At 35.7% G+C, this 20,378-nt stretch overlaps 1 protein-coding gene across 3 annotated transcripts in view; it reads right to left on the bottom strand.

Annotated features, from left to right (window-relative positions):
* Positions 1–526: 526 nt before the first annotated feature.
* FAM174A (family with sequence similarity 174 member A) overlaps positions 527–20,378 on the bottom strand; it is a 38,628-nt gene continuing 18,776 nt past the window's right edge. Inside the window, exons 2-4 of one of the 3 annotated variants that reach the window (XR_007461323.1) lie at positions 16,040–16,174; positions 2,375–2,475; positions 527–1,326 (exon numbers count right to left, since the gene is read on the bottom strand). Coding sequence is in view for 2 of the 3 variants with exons in the window: in XM_049647648.1 (XP_049503605.1) it covers positions 2,472–2,475; positions 16,040–16,174 (139 nt within the window). In the remaining variant the exon portion in view is untranslated. Of the gene's footprint in view, positions 1,327–1,885; positions 2,476–13,334; positions 16,175–20,378 lie in introns of those variants that run through there. The other 2 variants (XM_049647648.1, XM_049647649.1) reach the window with 2 other exon arrangements.

Raw genomic sequence — 20,378 nt, 5'->3', positions numbered from 1 at the left:
GGATATTCTCTTTAAAGTAGTCACTTAGAGAATTTGTGTATTTCTAATAAAGTTGCTGCTGCAACTTTATTTTATGAAAAAAACATTTCAGTAACGCCTTTTTTAATTTTTTTAAAAAATTTTTTTAATGTTTTTATTTATTTTTGAGACAGAGAGACAGAGCATGAGCAGGGGAGGGGCAGAGACGGGGGGGGGACAGAATCTGAAGCGGGCTCCAGGCTCTGAGCTGTCAGCACAGAGCCTGACGCGGGGCTCGAACTCACGGAGTGTGAGATCATGACCTGAGCTGAAGTCGGACATTCAACCGACTGAGCCACCCAGGCGCCCCAGTAACCCCTTTTTTAAACCTAACTTAGAGGGGTGCTTGGGTGGCTCAGTCAGTTAAACGTCTGACTCCAGCTCAAGTCATGATCTTGTGGTTTGTGAGATCAAGACCGGAGTCGGACTCTGTGCTGACAGCTCAGAGCCTGGAGCCTACTTCAGATTCTATGTCTCCCCCCCCCTCTCTGCCCCTCCCCTTCTTGTGTTCTGTCTCTCTCTCCTTCTCTCCCTCTCTCTCAAAAATAAATAAACATTAAAAAAAAATTATAAACCTAACTTGGAGATCATTTATTAAAATTATCTTTACTTCATCTTAAACATTATTCTTATCTTCAGGCAGATTTGATTTTTACCTCCATTTAGTTTTAAATCAAAAGTCAGTTTATAAACAACAGCAGTTAGTAAATTAATTATTACTATTTCTAAGATACTATAGTATATGATTTTCAAGTATCACAAAATGGTAGGTAGGGGGCTAAAATTAAATCCAAAATTATGTTGTTTTAATTACATTTAAAAATGAAGAAAGTTTATATAAGAAATCTGGATCCTTGGCTTCTCTTAGAAAACTATGAGTTCGTAGTACTGGGCAAGTGTTTCCTCATGGTAACTATTGGTGGCAGCTAAACTGAGGCTGCTCCCTTCAGAAGAGGAAATGTATTTTCACTTTTAAGTTCCTACTTAGACAACATATAAAAATACAGTGACATCAGGGGGACTAGACTTATTGTAGTTAATTTAAGCCAGTTAACATACTTGATAAAACTAGGTTGGCATTTCAGGTGGCCAAATACTCCAACTTACCTCATTGCTAGAGGATTACCTATCCTTGCCTTGTTGAACTCTGGAGTAGCCTTAGGGTGTGTTTTGGCCAATAAAATGTAGATGGAAATGAAATATATCACTTTAGGGCAGAAGCTTATGAACTAGCATGTAGTTCACCACATCTGGACATTTAGCTACGAGGCACTATTCCAGGCAGAGGTTTCTCCATCAGCATTGACCCTGAAGAAAAGACAACGGAAGAGTAGAATCACAGTCCATAACAAATGGGCAGCAATCTTTGTTGTAACCCACTGTGATCTGGGGACCATCTGTTACTACTAAACAACTTAGACTATCCTGATAGACACATATTTAAATTACCTCCCTGGCCCCTATCAGTAACTAAATTTGTGACCCATGCTTTTCCTGTAAGTTCCTTTCTAAGTTTTAGAATGTGGAAAACTGAAGCCCAACAGGGTTAAATAGCTTAGAGTTAATAAAGTCAGTCTCTGTATTCAGGTCTGTCTGACTCCAAAGTTTATGCACTTACTTTAATTCCTTTTTCTCCTGCACCAAAATATATGACTGGAATGTTTTGTCATTACTTCTATCTTTCACAATACTGTAAATAAATAAAATGGCCTTGAAATTCACATTTTTCTAAAATATCTAAGTTGCTCAATAAAATAATCTTTTTTGAAAGATTTTTCTAGAAACCATATAATATGTATATATTAATATATAATTCTACAGTCTTTGGGTTTATTCTGTAAACATATTCTGTCTGTACCTGTTAAAATAATTTTTACATCATTTATTGTTTTGCAAACAACTCAGACATTTATTAATTTACAAAAAAACACAAATGCAAAGTAATAAATTTGGCTTCTTTTTCCCAAAAAAATGGGAAATACATCTTGGTAAAGAAATTTTAAATTATTTTTACACACCAGTTGGTTGTTGGGATTTATAGTTTTATCAAGAAAAAAAAAAGGCAAAAATCCTCCCCAAAACAAAAAGTCCCCCCAAAACCCACAAAAAAACAAAACATTAACTGATTAATATATAAAACTGTTTACAACAATATGGTAAGCAAGAAACAATAACTGATCAGAAAACACCCTGCTTTAAAGTAATTTTCACACAGATTTCTACTATAGTGCAGTTCACTCCCAACAACTCTGAGCCCATTAAGAGCACTTCTGTACATTCAAAGACATAACAAAATGATACAGTATTTATTGCAACAACAAATTAAAGGTTGTTACAATATATATAACTTAAATACCCCGCCCCTAGTGATAAAGTGGCTTCTTATTCCTTAAACATAGAAATTCTGCTCTTCATTGTAGAAAGATGAAGTCCTTTCATCAAAAGGCACATTCTTATCTGCAAAAAACAAAACAAAAACAAAAACTATAAATGTTCATCCTGGAATAAACTTAAACACATTTTAAAATATCCCCAAAGATTTGGCCTGGCAGGAAGGTAATGAAAGTATTTAACGTAAGGGAATTACAATGAATGGCACTGAATAAAACAAATGATTATTTTGCCTATATTAATTAAATCAGACCCTATCTTTTGAATTATAATTCTAACAGTTCCAAAGAGATTTTATATGGTAGTGACATGTAGAAGAAGTACAGGCAAATCTATTTCAAATATATAGTCTCATGTGAAAACAGGAGTGACCATAATACTTAAAGCTTTGATTTATTTAAAATAGGGCATGCAACCTATTCGGCTATGTGTGCTAAGTTTAGTACTTAAATACATCACCAAACATATACCGAGCTATTATCTGTCAGAAAGAATGCTTGATACTGGGGAAGATGGTGATGACAAAAAAGAAAAAATAGAAAAATAATAAACATTATTCCCTGCTCTTATTATAGAACCACAAATAAAGGGCAGAAATCACTCAGAGGACAAAAAACCTGGCCTAGAAAGGAAGTCTGAATTCTAATACCATCTTGGTCAATTATTTACTGGATAAGTTCTTCTTCTTAAGAATGGTATAAAACAGGGATGCCTGGGTAGCTCAGTCAGTTAAGCATCCAACTTCAGGTCAGGTCATGATCTGGTTCATGAGTTCAAGCCCCGCAGTGGGCTCTGCACTAGTAGTGAGGAGCTTGCTTGGGGTTCTCTCTCTCTCTTTCTCTCTCTCTCTTTCTCCCACCTTCTCCCCCTCTCTCTCTTGCTCCCCCTGCCCCTTCCCCATTTGCTCACTCTCTCTCTCAAAATAAAGACATAAACTTAATTTAAAAAAAATTTAAAAATTAAAAAAAAAGTAAAGAAAATGGGATAAAACAGGGGCACCTGGGTGGCTCAGTCGGTTAAACATCTGACTCTTGGTTTCGGCTCAGGTCATGGTCTCATAGTTCGTGAATTCGAGCCCTGCATTAGCCTCTGCATTGACAGTGTGGAGCCTGCTTGAGATTCTCTTTCTCCCTCTCTCTCTCTCTGCCCCTCCCCTGTCCGTGCTCTCTCTCCTCAAAAATAAATAAATAAACAAAAAAATCTGCTTATTAAAGCTTTTTAAAAAAGAATGAGATGAAACAGTTTCCAAGAATTTAAGGATGTCTTTTTATGGAAACCTTCAGGATGAAAACAGAGAACTATTATAATAAGAGTCCAAGAGCTGAGAAAGAGTTGAGAGATGCAGACCAATCACACTATTTGTCAGGTGACATGGTAAGGAAGAAAAGCCAAGATTCAAGAAACAGAATTAAGGAGATTCAGTTATCAATGACAGAAGCTCAAGAAGCATTTCAGTCTACATAATCATATTCTGTTGCTCCTTATTTTACCACAGCACTCCTCAGTCATGAGGATTAGGTCACAGAAGTTTAAAGATTATATCAGATTAGATTAGCTGCTCTATCGTTCTATTGACAGAATTCCCACTGCACACACATACACAAAAAACTACTCTGTTTACATTGGATTCCTACTCATACATACTGCTCTGCAAAACAGCTACTTGTGAACAATAATTCCTTAAAACACATACATTCATTCTGTGACCTCCAAACCCAAATATTTCTCTTACTAGCTGCCGAATTTAACCTTCAGAAAACATCTTGAATAGTTAGGGTGACATATTATAAGCTGTGTATTTAACACTAATCTACTTTTTGTTTGCTGATAAAAATATTGACTCATTTTTGCCTTTGTTTTGCTAGCAAAAGGGGGTGGAGGTGTATTGGGAAGAATATAGTTCTGAGAAATTTTGACTTTCTGATAAAGAGACTGAGGTGGGGTGGGTTCTTGCCTACCACCCTCTTGTTACCCGAAACACAGATGTGGTGGCTGAAATTACAGCAGTCATATAACCAGGATAAGACAAGCATGAGGAAAGGCTGGAGAAAAGTGCATAAATTTAGACTCTGATCAAACAGCCATTGAGTCAATGTCAGGAGCCAACTACTACAGATTTCTTATGACATGACAGAAATTCTTGAATTCAGAAAAACTTCTGCTATTTTATGTTCTTTATTAAAATAGGGAAAAGTAAAAAAGTTGTAGAAAATAGTCAATCATAGAGAAGCAGAGAGTAGAATGGTGGTTGTTGGGGGCTGAGGGAGAATGAAATGCAGAATTGCTATTCTATGGGTATAAAATTTCAGTTATGCAAGATGAGTAAGTTCTAGATATTTGTCATACAGCGTTGCACCTATAGTTAATGATATTGTATTGTGTACCTAAAAATTTAAGAAAGTAGAGCTCATGTATTCTTAACACAATAAAAAAAAATCACCATGCTCTTCTATGAGGTAAAGCAACTGTGCAGTTTGTAATAATTTTTATGGAAACCTCAGTTTAAGTACTTTTCAAACCTCAAGAATGTTGTCTCTTCATATTACAAAATGATGCAATAATAAAAAAAGTCATTATTTTCAAGGACAACTTAAAAGCTACCTCAGAAAATCTTAAACTATCCTAACAGCTACAAATCCAAATCAAGTTAAAAAAAAATGTCTTAGTGCAGTCAAGAGTATTGTTACTCTTTATTCATTTAAATAAATTTGCAAATATTAGATGCCTGTTTTTGTTTTTGTTTTTGTTTGTTTGTTTTTCCTCCCAAATTCTTTTAAAGAAGATACAGTATCTATGGATCTGGAAGAATGAATAATATCTGAGAACACTAGGAAAGGTTAATGACTTAATAATTGTGTTTATAACTTTTCTGTCCATAAACTTGAGGTCTTTGTCCCTACATTGTCTTTAACCCCATTCAGGCACATCAGCCTCATGGGGTAGCTATGCTCTGCTTCCCATATCTGTCTATCTCAACTTAGAGGGACTACAATCCAAACAGTCACAGCGGGGTATAAATCCTGAACAAAAGCAGCAAGCATTTCATTAAATGGATCAACTGCTATATGGACAGAAATTTGTGATTTAACTGTTGTAGAAGTGTTCATTTAATAGAATTAATTTAAACCAGATCAAGCAAACATTTTTGCTCTAGGTCTGTTCTGTCCAACAGCCACTAGTCACATCTGGCAATTTAACTGTAATTTCAATTAGTTAAAATCCAGTAAAATTAAAACTTCAGTTTCTCAGTCACACTAGTCAAATTCAAATGTACGAGTCACATGTGGTTAGTAGCTATCAAATTAAATAGGATAACTCCAGATCATGCAATGAGATGAGAAAGGGCATTACCAAAAAATCTGATGTTACATAACATTTGTTAAAATAACATACAAATAATTCATGTTCTTGGGACACCTGGGTGGCTCAGTCAGTTGAGTGTCTGACTTTGGCTCAGGTCATGATCTCACAGTTTGTGGTTTCAAGCGCTGTGTCGGGCTCTGTGCTGACAGCTCAGAGACTAGAGCCTGCTTTGGATTCTGTGTCTCCCTCTCTCTCTGCCCCTCCCCTGCTCACACTCTCTCTCTAAAAAAAAATAAACATTAAAAAATAAATAAAAATAACTCATGTTCTTATGCACATTGTGATGTCTAATTAATGGAGCAAGGCAAATTTTCTTCTAAGGCTCAATGTCCACAGAAAAAACATACAACAACAAAAACAACAGGGGCATCTGGGTGGCTCAGTTGGTTGAGCATCCGACTTCAGCTCAGGTCATGATCCCACTAATCGTTAGTTTCAGTCCCACATCAGGCTCTGTGCTGACAGCTCAGAGCCTGGAGCCTGCTTCAGATTCTGTGTCTCCCCATCTCTACCCCTCCCATGCTCACACTCTGTGTCTGTCTCTCTCAAAAATAAATAAACATTAAAAAAAAAACCATTAAGGCTCTCTTTTATTACCTTTTATTAATTATTACTTTTATCATTTAAATAATGACAAAGATTGCATAGTACCCTTTAAATGGATAAAGTACAGACTAAACGTAACATTACCAATTTTTATCTAAAATAACCATTAGTACTTTCACATACTCTTATATTCTATTTACTTTGAATACTCTTAGTGTTTATTCTGATAATATGTTTCACAGTGAAAGTAGTGTCTTAGGAATGAGAACTATTTTCAAATTGGTAACTGAATAAGACCTTCTTAATGAGTGTTTCTGGTTAAATACTTATATATCAAATCTGCTTTCTAATTCTGATATAGTGATGTTAATATGAAAAAAATATTTTGTGGTCAAGTAACATTGAGCACAAATGTAATGAAGACATATATATTAAATTTAATGAAGCAGAATAGAAGTAGCTAAGAAGCAAATTTAGGGTTTTAAAAATTACATACTTGAAAAAATAGAGGTTAGAGTGGGAGAGAGCCAAAGCATAAGACTCTTAAAAACTGGGAACAAACTGAGGGTTGACTGGGGGGGTGGGAGGGAGGGAAGGGTAGGTGATGGGCATTGAAGAAGGCATCTTTTGGGATGAGCACTGGGTGTTGTATGGAAACCAATGTGACAATAAATGACATACATTAAAAAAAATTACATACTTGATAAAAATGACTAAAACAGCCTTGAAGTGATGTAAGTGCCAGCTTTTAGAAGCTGCTACCAAGCCTGTTAAACTGTCCTGTAGTGTACATCATTATAAAATACTACTGGTTATTTTAATGTTTGGTGGAAATCAAACAGAATAGCAAGAAAGTATTGTTCCCATTTGTTGTACATTGTTTTAAACTGTTTTGGGGACTGGTTATGAGTATTTGTTTCCAATATTCTTCTTCGAGGAAAAAGGGACTTTTTAGTCAGTATATGCTGATTCCTCAACAGTTTTTCTATGCAAGAGGGCTGAAACATCCTACACAACACTTAAAAACTGACATTTGCTTTTTTAGTTTTGTGATTTATTTGTGCAAAAAATTTTAGTAACCAAACATAAGAAATCACCTCTCATTTACAAAATTAGGATATCAATAGTAAATTCAAGAGAAGTTATATTAACCAAGTTGCTCAAGTTATTTTTTTTTCCCATTCATATATTTTCCCAATTTCACCATATTAATATTAATGTTTAAAGTACTACATATGAGGACACTGCTGGATAACTCCACAATATCCACTGGAACACAAATGATAATTCCTACCTAATAATGGTACTTCCATTTTCCTTCCCAGGAGTTTAGTTTAGAAATGGCCACATGACCAGTGATATGGAAAGCAAAAACAAAAACAACCTTATTTAGAATTTCTGGGGAAACTTTTCTCATTCCTAAGAAAGGGATACAAGAGAGCAAGTCGCTAACTTCCACTGAAAGTGCCATTCTAGATATTATTGTAGAAACTGCTGGCACTGTCCTATTATCAGCCTGAAAATAAAGCCAACACATGAAGATATGCAGAACCAAGAGGACTGCAAAGAAAAGAAGCCACAGCCTTAATGTACTGTGTCCAGAGTTAACCCTGTGACATACTATTATGTGAAATAATAAATTGCCTTGAATAAATTTAGATGAAACCATATATTGGCAGTTTCATATGGTTCCATCTAATACAAAGAAACAGTGAAAATAACTACCCCAAATCCTACCAACAACAAACATTAAAATTCTGATGTATTAAAAACCAAAGTAAAAACACTCCTCTCAGAAAGAGCTGACTACAAAAAGATAGTTTGAGGCTGTGATAAAATTCTAAGCAAGGAAATTCATTTGCCTCTCTGGAAATAACTTGCTTCCTGTTATTTTGTGGATAGAATCTGGAAAATAAAGAGGAACTAATTTTAGAAAGAACTTAAACAATGAAGGCAGCATCAGTAAGAGCTGATCCCACAAGAATTACTAGCAGTTATACTCTAAGACTAATATGATTCTGCACTGCAGTTGGCAAAGTAGGCATATCATAATATTTACATTCCTTATTTTTAGGGTCCTCGTTTGCAAAATAAAGAGTAATAGCAAGTGCTGATATAAAAGACAGAATGAAGAGAATTTAGAATTATTCTCTTTATTATAAAGGTATAAATCAAGTAAATATTTAAAAAATGGAATTAGGTTACAGCAGGAAGAGAAACCTATTATTTAAACTCTCTGAGACTCAAACATCCTAATCTTTAAAATAAGACCAATGTGAGAGTGGGGGGTGGCGGTGCCTGGGTGGCTCAGTCTGTTAAGCCTTGGACTTCAGCTCAGGTCATGATCTCATGGTTTATGGGTTTGAGCCCCACAACAGGCTCTGCACTATCAGCTCAAAGCTTGGAGCCTGCTTCGGATTCTGAGTCTCCCTCTCTCCCTGTCCCTCCCCCGCTTGTGCTCTCTTTCTCAAAAAATAAATAAACATTAAAAAAAAAAAAAGACCAACAGCAACTACTTTGCAAGACTGTCTTGATGATTTCATAGTACATGTAGGGAACCCAGTATAGTATCTGCTATATCCTCCACTAAAGGAGGTAAAGTAGGTACCTACTAATAAATGACTATTGTAATTGCTCCTATTGTAGTTCTCTGACCCCACTCAGTCCAGGCTCCCCACTGGGTTCATTGATAATATCCCTTATCTTATCCCTCTAAAGACATTTCTACCAATATCATCCATTCCCTTGATTTCTTCTATCATTTATACAGTAGGACTTCAGGTAAGTCTTTGGTGAAAGTCCTCTTTTAGAGCCTAAAAAGACCTTATAATACACTCTCCATAGAAGTACTGATTTTCCCTCTATATTAACTTTTTAAAAGTGTATTTGTTTGTTTTGAGAGAGCAAGAGTGCGTGGGCGGGGGAGGGGCAGAAAGAGAGAGAAAGAGAGAGAGAGAGAGAGAGAGAGAGAGAGAGAGATCTCAGGAATCCCATGAGCTCATGACCTGAGCCAAAATCAAGAGTTGGATCTTTGACTGAGCCACCTTGGTGCCCCTCCCCTCTTTTTAATGGGAGAAGCAAATGGTATCAACCCTGATTATCTGTTACTAAAGTCAGTCACCATAAGATCTGTATGTATCTTTCCCACAAGGTAAATATGAAATGTTGACTAAATTGATGGAATAATGCATGTTTAATTTCTAACACCAACATTAGAAGATCAGAGAGCTTTGCTCATTGAATCAGCTTCAAATGAAGTAGCAGAGTTTGGACTGTGTATCTCATTACAGACAATAATCTCTAAACTACAGAAGGTAACAGGAATATAAACACATAGCTAGTCACAAAGTAGAAAAGAAATGTGTCCACCTTCCCCAAAGTGAAAGACATTTCAAAAAAAGGGTCTGTAACTGTACAGACTATGAAAAAATTCAAAGCAGAGGTCTAGAATCAGTGTAGGTGTTATTTAAATGATGCTTAATATTGTTTGAAAAGGAATAAAAAGGGAGAATAGAATAATGGTTTGATGTTTGCTTCTTGGTGTATGGAAATATCCATCTCATTGCTCATTTTGCAAAAGTAGCTCTGGCCTAGTGAAGAACATTACCCCTGATTGTGCCAAGGTCAAAAACCAATTAGGTGAGGGGTTCCTGGGTGGCTCAGTTGTTAAGCGTCCAACTTCAGCTCAGGTCATGATCTCACAGTTTGCGAGTTCGAGCCCTGTGTTGGGCTCTGTGCTGACAGCTCAGAGCCTGGAGTCTGCCTTGGATTCTGTGTCTCCTCCTGTCTCTGCCCCTCCCATGCTCATGCTCTCTCTCTCTCTCTCTCTCTCTCTCTGTCTCTCAATAGTAAATTAAAACATTAAAACATTAAATTAAAACATTAAAAAAAAAAGGGTGGGGGGGCCTGGGTGGCTCAGTGGGTTAAGCCTCCAACTTCAGCTCAGGTCATGATCTCATGGTTTGTGAGTTCGAGCCCCACGTCGGGCTCTGTGCTGACAGCTCAGTACCTGGAGCCTGCTTCTGATTCTGTGTCTCCCTCTCTCTGCCCCTCCCCCCATTCACACTGTCTCTCTCTCCAAAAAAAACAAATAAACATTAAAAATTTACCAAAAAAAAACCAATTAGGGGAATCTCAAGTCTAGTCAAGATTTCTTTGTTCTGTATTCCTGGCCTACTACATTGCTAACTATATAAAGATGCTTTTTTTTTTTTTTTTTTGTCCAATTTTGTTCACTACCATATATCCCCACAGCTTAGTAGAGTATTTGGGGACAAATGACAGGCAGTTTATCACTGCTCTTAATGAAAAAATAAATTCATGAAATTTGCTATGTCCACTGGGATGCCTTATATTTTCATGGTTAAAACTGATTTTCACACTCTTTGACCCATAATCTCAGTACTAGAAATTTACTCTGAAAATGCACATGCACAAGGTTATTCATCGTAGTATAACTTGTAATTGCAAAGTAATTAAAACTATCTAAATGTCAAAGCATAGGCAATGGATTGAATAAACCATGGTACCTACACACCATGGGGTACTATGCAGGTGTTAAAAATGAAAAATATCTTTATGAACTTATAAAGCATGACTCACAGCAGATATTACAAAGTAACAAAAAGATATAAAATATTTTATACCTTTTGTGTAAAAAAGAGGAAAGCATAAGAAATACATATTTCTGCCAACTTCTATAAAAAAAAAAAACACAGGGTAGATAAACTATAAAATAATGAAACTGATTACCTAAAGGGGTGAGGTGGGGAAAATGACATGTAAAGAATATAAAAGGGAATGATATTTCTGAGTGTATGTGTGTGTATATTTTTCAAAAAAAATGTGTATAGTTTTTACTTTTGGAAGCATGTTAGTACTTTTCATATTAAAAATGCCAATGAAAATGGGAAGGGAGGAAAAATCTGAAACAGAAAGCAAACTCAAATGACTTAAATTATATTTCAAGTGATTATGATAATCACACTAAAGAGGGGAGGAAAAGAGAACCAAGCCAAATCACGTACATATCTAACTATATACTCTGTCTTGGGCAAGATGAGGTTGTAAAGAGAGAACTAACAAACTCTAAACCTTAGCTGGCTTGTTTATCATAGTGCCATAGGTAAAGCAATTCTGAAACTATATTAATATTATTTTAGGAATAAGCAAATGAGTAAATGTGCTGATGTTGTTGGGATCCAGAACATTGTTGGAAGTCATTCTCGTGACAGAACAAAGAGAATGCAGCTATGGAAAAGGAAGAAGGCAAGAAAGAACCCAGTGCCGATAGACCAGCATGATAGAATGGGAGGTATGAAGTAATACTATGTAAAGTTTATGTATATATGTGAATACGCATGTTTATATGGGCATCCGTGTGTGTGCCCACACATTTCATAGCCCTATTGGCTGAAAGGACCAAGAAGTAAGGACACACTTTAGTAACAAAGAGCTCATTTAGGGGCCACTAACAGAAACCAAAGCTCTTTGGACAAATGGCTGATTCCATCACTAGGGCAGGATAGATACAAAATGGGCCTGGAACACCTTATTAGGCCAGAAAGTAAGGAAGTGCTTTAAAAACAATGGGAGCAAATCACAAGGACACAGAAGCCAGCTTGAAGAGGCTCCCACTGGCAAGTACAACAATGAATTATACACCACTGAAACAAGAGAAGAATCATGATTCTATACTGTCAATAGTTAGATAAATGAATGCAGAAGGAACGAGGAAAAGCTCTTGCTTACACTATAGTATCAATGCTAATTGGTAAATATGAAGGAAATGTTGAACTTGGAAAATCATTACTTTGCCACTATCACAGTGAAGATCAGATCCGGCAAGAATTAAGATGAATGACTGCTAAACCTAGGGGAAAATTTTGATAAGAATATTTTCTGGGGCGCCTGGGTGGCTCAGTCAGTTGAGCGTCCGACTTCGGCTCAGGTCATGATCTCGCGGTTTGTGAGTTCGGGCCGCGTTGGGCCCTGTGCTGACAGCTCGGAGCCTGGAGCCTGCTTCGGATTCTGTGTCTCCTTCTCTCTCTGCCCCTCCCCAACTTGTGCTCTGTCTCTCTCTGCCTATCAAAAATAAATAAATGCAAAAAAAATTAAAAAAGAAAGAATATTTTCAGGATTTTAAAATATCTTCTTGGTTGCAGTGAGGAAAAAATTGTAACATACTAGAGAAACTGGGCAAAACTTTAGATAGATGCATCAAAATTACTACTGCTAATGAAGGAAAGAAGGACATTGTGTGTCTCCAGATATGATAGCCTGAGAAAGTACTTCAGGTAAGAATGTATAACCTGGATCTAATTACAAGGAAACATCAGAACATTAGGTAAACATAAAATGAGGGAGATGCATTTTTCTGTAGCTACACTATGAGGTAGAACACAAAAGAAGAAATGTAGTAAAATGTGTTGTTTTTATTTAAATTCTAGTTAGTTAGATATAATGTAATATTGGTTTCAGCAGTGGAAATTAGTGATTAATCACTTAGGTACAACACCCGATGCTCATCACAGCAAGTGCCCTCCTTAATACCCATCACTCACTTAGCCTATCCCCTGCCTACCTTCCCTCCAGCAACCCTCAGTTTGTTCTCTACAGTTAGTTAAGAGTCTCTTAAGTAAAATGTTAACAATAGGTAAATCTAGATTTAAAAATAATAGGATATTCTGGGATGCCTGGGTGGCTCAGTCAGTTAAGCGTCTGACTTCAGCTCAGGTCATGATCTCACAGTTTGTGAGTTTGAGCCCCGCGTCGGGCTCTGTGCTGACAGCTCAGAGCCGGGAGCCTGCTTCAGATTCTGTGCCTCCCTCTCTCTCTGCCCTTCCCCCACTCTTGCTCTGTCTCCTTCTCTCAAGAATAAACATTAAAAACCATTGAAAAAAATAATAGGATATTCTTTGTACTATTTTTATTCTTAGGACTTTTCTGAAATTATTCCCAAACAAAAAGTTTTTTTTTTTTTTTCCTAAAGTAGTGCATAAATATATGTTCTTGGGGGAAAAAAAATCAACATAGAAAGATATAGAAACGAAAATGAAATGTCAACCTCCCAATCTCAACCTTTCGTCACTAGAAGTTAACCTTCACAAAGTTAGAATTTTTTTTTTCTTTTTCTGTTCTGTTTTTGTTGCTCTATTGTATCCCAGGTCAGCGCTAGGCACTAAACAGTTGCTGTGTAAATTGCTTCTCAATCATTCATTTCTTGGATCAATAAATGAATGAATGAATGAATATGTAAGCACTGTTTATTTACTGTTCTCCCTACTTTAATTAAACATATCTACATTAAAGTTTTTTCTACGTCTTTTTTTTAAATAAGTGGAGTCATACATAGTAGTAAAAGATTATCACTGGGGCGCCTGGGTGGCTCAGTCGGTCAAGTATCTGACTTCAGCTCAGGTCATGATCTCATACTCCGTGAGTTCAAGCCCCGCATCGGGCTTTGTGCTGACAGCTCAGAGCCTGGAGCCTGCTTCAGATTCTGTGTCTCCCCCTCCTTCTGCCCCTCCCCTGCTCATGCTTTGTCTCTCTCTGTCTCAAAAGTAAAAATAAAAACATTAAAAAAAAATAAAAATAAATAAATAAAAGATTATCACTGATAATTATAATTACCCCTGAAACATGCTTTCCTATTATTATAACCATTTCTCCCGCCTTAACTCTCCAAACACAATTTCTAAATCTGATTCCTAATACCTTTCAAAGGCTCTTGAATAATTAACTTCTTTCCATTTCTCTTCTTTCCATTTCTCTTTCCATTTTTCTACTACTGGCCACCCCATGTACTTGCACCATCTAACTGGTCTTCCTGGTTGTCTTACTCCTTATCTTACTTTTCTCCAATCTATGTAATCTTCAAAACACAACTTTGATTATGTTTCCTATTTTAAAATTTTCTAAGTGGCTTTTCATAACCTGTAGAATAATTTCTCACTGATTGTCATGGATCATGATCTGCCTTTTGATTCTTTGTTCTTCCTTGCTCATCACTCTTACTTTTGCATTCAAAGCTCAAAAATTATTCACTCATTCATTTATCCTCACATAGATTGACATAGCATCTATTTAACTTCTTTTAGTTATTTTTATTACTTTTTAAACTTTATTTTTTAGAGAGAGGGAGTGAGCAATCAGGGCAGAGGGGGGTGGGGAAGGGGGAAGAGAGGAAGAGAGAGAGAGAGAGAAAGAGAGAGAGAGGATCTTAAGCAGGCTCAGCGCTCAACATGGAGCCTGACATGGGGCTCAATCTCACAACTGAGCTGAAATCAAGAGTTGGATGCTTAACTGACTGAGCCACCCAGGCACCCCAGCATCTATTTAACTTCTTTTAGATTCTTGAATACTCTAAATTCTCTTTTGCCTCTTGTGTTGTGTGCCTGCTGTTCTCTCTCCAACTCCCACCTCTACATCCACCTTTAACGTTGCTAATTTTTGCTCATTTTTCAGTACCCATTAACATATCACGTCTAATGGTTTCTGAACCATTAGTTTTTGCTTCAGTGTTCTATGTCCCTAGTACAAGTTCTCATACCACCCTGTATTTACTGTTTATGTAACTCTAATGTCTAGCTCCCTAATAGAACACAAAATTCATGACAAGTGGGCAACAAGAGTGGTGTAAGTATTAGAGAAAGGTCTGTGGTGAGGCAGGATACAAAATAAAAGATAACTACAGCTAATTACATCTCATGGAAACCATTCCCTCCTTTATATGCCTCCTATATTCCTTGGTTCTGTCCCTCTCAATCCTCAGCTCTTCTAGGCCACCTTCTCCACTACTACAAGACATACTCTTCTACAACATGAATCTGATTATCTGATTACAAACACTCCATACAACACCAATGGTTCCCCATTGACAGCAGGTTGATACCAAACTCTTTAGCAGATTATAAAACTCCACATTTCCCTCAAAAAAACAAAACAAAACAAAACAAAAAAACTTGCACATTCCTATGTCCTGCCAGAGCTGATCCTCCCATCCTTACATGTATAAAAATCCAAGATTTCTGTACTCATGGTATTTATAACTAAATCTGGATTCTAGTTTTCTTTTGCCCAAAAAATCTCCTCTCTATTCCAACATGTCTTTCCCTATTGAGGGGATTTTTTTTTACTACCTCCTTTCTTCATTCCATCTGCTTTGAAACTAAGTCCATAGCCGTTTAACTCTGCTTATCCAAACTTCTTAGGAAGCATCTTAACAGTCAGCAAGAATAGATCTGAGAATAGATATCAGACCATTAGCTACACTATCAGACCACTAATACCACAATTTGCACAAAAACATGATTTACAAATAGAATAACAGACTAAAATCAAAATAGTTTCAGAATGCAAAAAGAAAATCAAGTTTATTAATATTTCTCTTTCTTTCTCTCTCTTTCTCACGCACATACACACACACAGACTTACTACATGTTACATGTAGCAGCTGAAAGAACAAAGCTCTACAAGGAGACTTACAATGAAGATTTCTTGTGGGGATGATATTCTGTTTATACCTATTTTAGCAAAGCAATGTGCATGTGATCTATTGGTTGGGTAAAACAAAGAACTTCATTAAATAGAACTAAATAAAATCTGTTAGGATAAAAACTGCTAAATGAAATACTGTATTTTTTCTACTTTATTTTTTCACTTTACTTATCAAGAACTTGCCTCCTAATTCATGGAATGAAACTGTCCAACACTTACTTACCTTCGAGGATGATTGGCATCAAACAAAGTGTTATCATCATCCTCATCATCTTGTTCTAAAGGTGTCAACTCCATGTTTTCTATGTTAGTATCCAAAACTCCATATCTCCTAGTCTTTCGGTTTCTTCTTCTCATCCTATTAAATAGAGCATATTAATACATAAAAATTATTTGGATATGGCATAATGATTCTTATTTTATATGTAATTATAAATGAAAAATAAATTATCCCTCTGTTGCTGACATACGAGGCACTCAATATCAGAATGGCTACGTTTCAGAAATGGAAATGATCTACTACCTAGGATTATTTATGAAACAAAATCTATCTTAATCCTACATGTTGTGTACCATTTCTTCTGTCTGACACATTCTCTTCTCAATAAGCTTATGGTATAGACAGATAAACTTTTAAGCCTTAGTTTGGGTACCATGTTTTCACCGAAGCTTTCTATTCCAGTCTTTTCCCTACCTCCTCTATGCCTTCTTCCTATTGGGCAGGATTAGGTATTTTCTGCCCCACTAAGAAACTCTATGTGATACATGTTCAAATTCTACACTAAGTAGCTTACAAACCTGGCTGCATATTAGAATCACCTAGGGTATTTTAAAAAGCTCCACACTTAGTCCATATCTCCACATACTTAAATCAGATTTTCCAAGGAGAGGAACTAAGCATCAGTATTTTGTTAAAGTTCTCCAAGTTATTCCAGTGTGCTGAAAACCACTGTCAAGTCAGTGGTTCTTGAAGTGTCATTTCCTGGACCAGCAGAATCATAATCATCTAGGAATTTATTAGAAGTGTAAATCCTCATGCCCATTCAGACCTACTGAATACGAAACTTTGAACTTGGGGCCAAGAAACCTACGTTTTAACACTTCTTGTCAGTATGATACATGCTAAAGTTTCAGAACCACTGCCTTAGAGGACAGAAAATATTTTAGGGTGCTAAACATTAATCATTATTTGAATTCATATGGAAGTCTCTGACTTAGCATTGCACTCTAAGGTTTTCTCTCACATAACTTTTTCTTTTCCTTCAAATTATTTATCTCAGTTTGCATTTATATTTACTTGTGGATATGGTTCTTTGAGTGTTTATTTGCCTCTCTCTTCCACTAAGTTCCAGGAGGGCAGCTATACATGCCTTGTTTGCCATTGTATTACTGCTTTGTACAGCAGTTTCTGATTGATTAAGACACTCTTAAATACTTGAGGGTCTGAATGATACATTCTAGCTCAGTGATCCAAATCTGATCCTACAATCAATGCCTAAGTCACCTCCAATGCAATAACCTCAAATCCATACACAAGAAAATATGTTTTACACAAGTTTCTATGGGAGGTTAAAAACAAAACAGAAGATATTTCAGTAACAACATATATGTTTATGCTTCTGGGTCATTTTATATGATGTAGTAAGTGTAAAAAGACATACTATGACTACAGTGCCAACTGGGAAGAGCTATACAAGCCTCTGTAAAGATGGCAGTGGATCCCCTGAGAGACAAACTGTCTCACACATACATACATACTCAAGAAATATTTGACTCTTATGAAGCATCAAGCATTGTGCTAGCTTCTGAGGGTAAAGTACCCGGTCTCAGTGATGAAAATTTAGAAAATACTACTAAGTCTGGACAAAAACCAAGAAAAGATCCACCAGTCACTGCCTATAGATCTATCTATATGCCTACCCAAACATGTTGGAACAGGAAACAAGAAGTTTCAGTATAGTATTTAAAACTACAAATGCAACCAATGTAAGAGTTAATACTAATGTTAAAACTAATAAATAAAATAAAATAAAATAAAATAAAATAAAAATAGAAAAAAGTAAAAATAGCAGTAAGTAGTATAAGCTAGTCTTTTATATGGCAAGAAACTAAATGGTTAGGTTGTTAAATTAATAAGCACATCCATGTGTGCATGTCTGTATGTATGTATATGTGTGCAAGCACATTCATACACACTCACACCCATGTAGAGATCAGAAATCTAAACTTTTTCTGCAAAGGATCATATAGTAAATATTATAGACTCTGTAGCAATCACATACAGTCACTTGTCACATATTCACCTTAATTTTTTGCTGTTGTTACTTTGGTTTTTTACAACCCTTTAAAAATGTAAAGAAAGAAAAAAAATCTAGACTGATAGGTCTTAAAAAAATAGATCAAGAAACCACATGTGACTGATGGGCCATAGTTTACCAACCTGTGATTTAGACTAATAAAGGTATTCACAGAAAAACTAAGAAAATAAAAGTACTGATCCCGGAAATAGGAAAAGCACAAGGGAGATACACCTAACTAATGGTTCTTTTGAACTACCTAATTCAATAACCTTTGTCACGCATTCCTTTGGTTTCAAAAAGTGAATACACAAGAGTAAGTGAAGGGATGTGGCAGTGTAAGTTAAGGATATTCAGAGTTAGAATTTCTCCTCTTCCCTTTTGCCAGTCTTTCACTCAATTTTCTAAATCATGTGGCTTTTCAAACATTCTGGCATTTTCACTAAACAAAGAAGAAATTAATGTCAAGTGAATTATTTTTGATCCTTCCAGGTCATATATTATTTGTCAAAGAGTCAATACGTCAATAACCTAGTCATAGTCGGTCACAGGATACCTTGGCAAGTCTTAAAAAAGGGAATGATACAAACGTAGACCTTAAGGACTTGAAATTTTATCTCAGCTGACACTCCACTCCCAAGGTCTTCATTGTTTCTTGAATGAATCTTTCAGTGAGTGGCTGAACTAATCTGGCTAATCATGCTATTTTCTATACTTTGTATAGTGTAAATGTTTGACTATATTGGTATGAGTGAGCACTCTGTTACTTATTTTAGCTTGCACTGTCTTTTATCATTTATATAAATGCTGTCTTCCAAACATGAATCTAAGTTCTTTAAAAACAAGAACCTACAGAGAAACTACATTGTTAGGCACCCAATAAACAGGGGAATGCTGTTCAATTTAAGTGAAGTTAGCATCTTGGGGCGCCTGGCTGGCTCATTCGGTTAAAGCATCTGGCTCTTAGGCTCAGGGCATCATCTTATGGTTTATGAGATCGAGCCCTGTGTCAGGCTCTGTGCTGACAGCAGGAGAGAATTTAAAGAATGAAACTTAATTTAATAGAATTTAAAGTTGAAATGCAATTTCTCAAAAAGAAAAAAAAAAAAAAGTCCTAAGTCTAAAGATCTAGGCACTGATGGCTACATGGCTGTGATAGTAACATGGGTATAAAAACACCAAATATATCCACATGCAGTGATTTTTCTCAGGGAAGGTCAAAAACACTTGTAAACCTTTAAGTTATTGGGCCAATTTAATAAGCCATCTACTTAAAATAATAAATATTGAACATAAAATACAAAACACAAAATAAAAGTACACATTTTAACTAAAAAGGCTACTTTTATCTTAATATGCAGTGTACCTTAGTCTTAAACAAAAGTATAAGGGGGCTTTAAAATTCATGTAATTTTAACAGCTATGGTTCTTTTGTCACAATTGAATGTTTTCTTTAAGCTCATGACATCCCATCTTGTCTACATGTACTGGTAATTACATAAATCTATAGTTACACTTTTCTATTAAACATAGTAAATGCATATTGCAACCTGAAAAAAAAAATGTTGGCTCTCAATTAACAAAAAAAAATAAGGACTTTATAAATGTATAGAGGAAAATATAGAAGATTAAAAGGGCAAAAGAAAATAGCTATATGGTTGATTATATTGAATGATATTCACTCATCACATGGAATGCACAGGTAAATGATCTTGAGATCCCTTCTAGGTAGTCAAGTTAATAGCTAACCAATATAGTTTGCAAATTCTTCAAAATTTTATTTTACTAAGGTTGGTAGGAATTATTTCCATTTAAATAACATGTAAAAGCTACAGTACAAAAATAAAACTAAACTACTAAAGTAAGCTTGATAAAATTTTATGTAAAAATGTATGAGGCTACATAAAATAAACACAACAGAATAAAACTCCATTTCATTTTACTACTCTATGAAAGAGAGAAAACTGATCAATGTAACTTGCAGTACCCATCTGGTCTTATTCTTTTTGTGTTCTTTTAAATCAAAGCCTGTAGGTATTAAGTATGGAATAATGTAAGTAATATTACTTAATTTCTTCCAAAGCATATTCAAAACTAAACTGAGGAATATATCATCTACTGGATATTTTATACATAGAAACTTCTCTATATGAGAGACACAATGATTAAACTGAGTAATTTTTAAAATTTTTTTCTGGGGCGCCTGGGTGACTCAGTCGGTTGAGCAACCGAGTTCAGCTCAGGTCATGATCTTATGGTTTGTGG

This window comes from Panthera uncia (genome assembly GCF_023721935.1).
Source record: "Panthera uncia isolate 11264 chromosome A1 unlocalized genomic scaffold, Puncia_PCG_1.0 HiC_scaffold_17, whole genome shotgun sequence".
Classification (NCBI taxonomy): domain Eukaryota; kingdom Metazoa; phylum Chordata; class Mammalia; order Carnivora; family Felidae; genus Panthera; species Panthera uncia.
The sequence above is the reverse complement of the archived record's forward strand: the minus strand, read 5'-3'. Positions and strand labels throughout refer to the sequence as shown.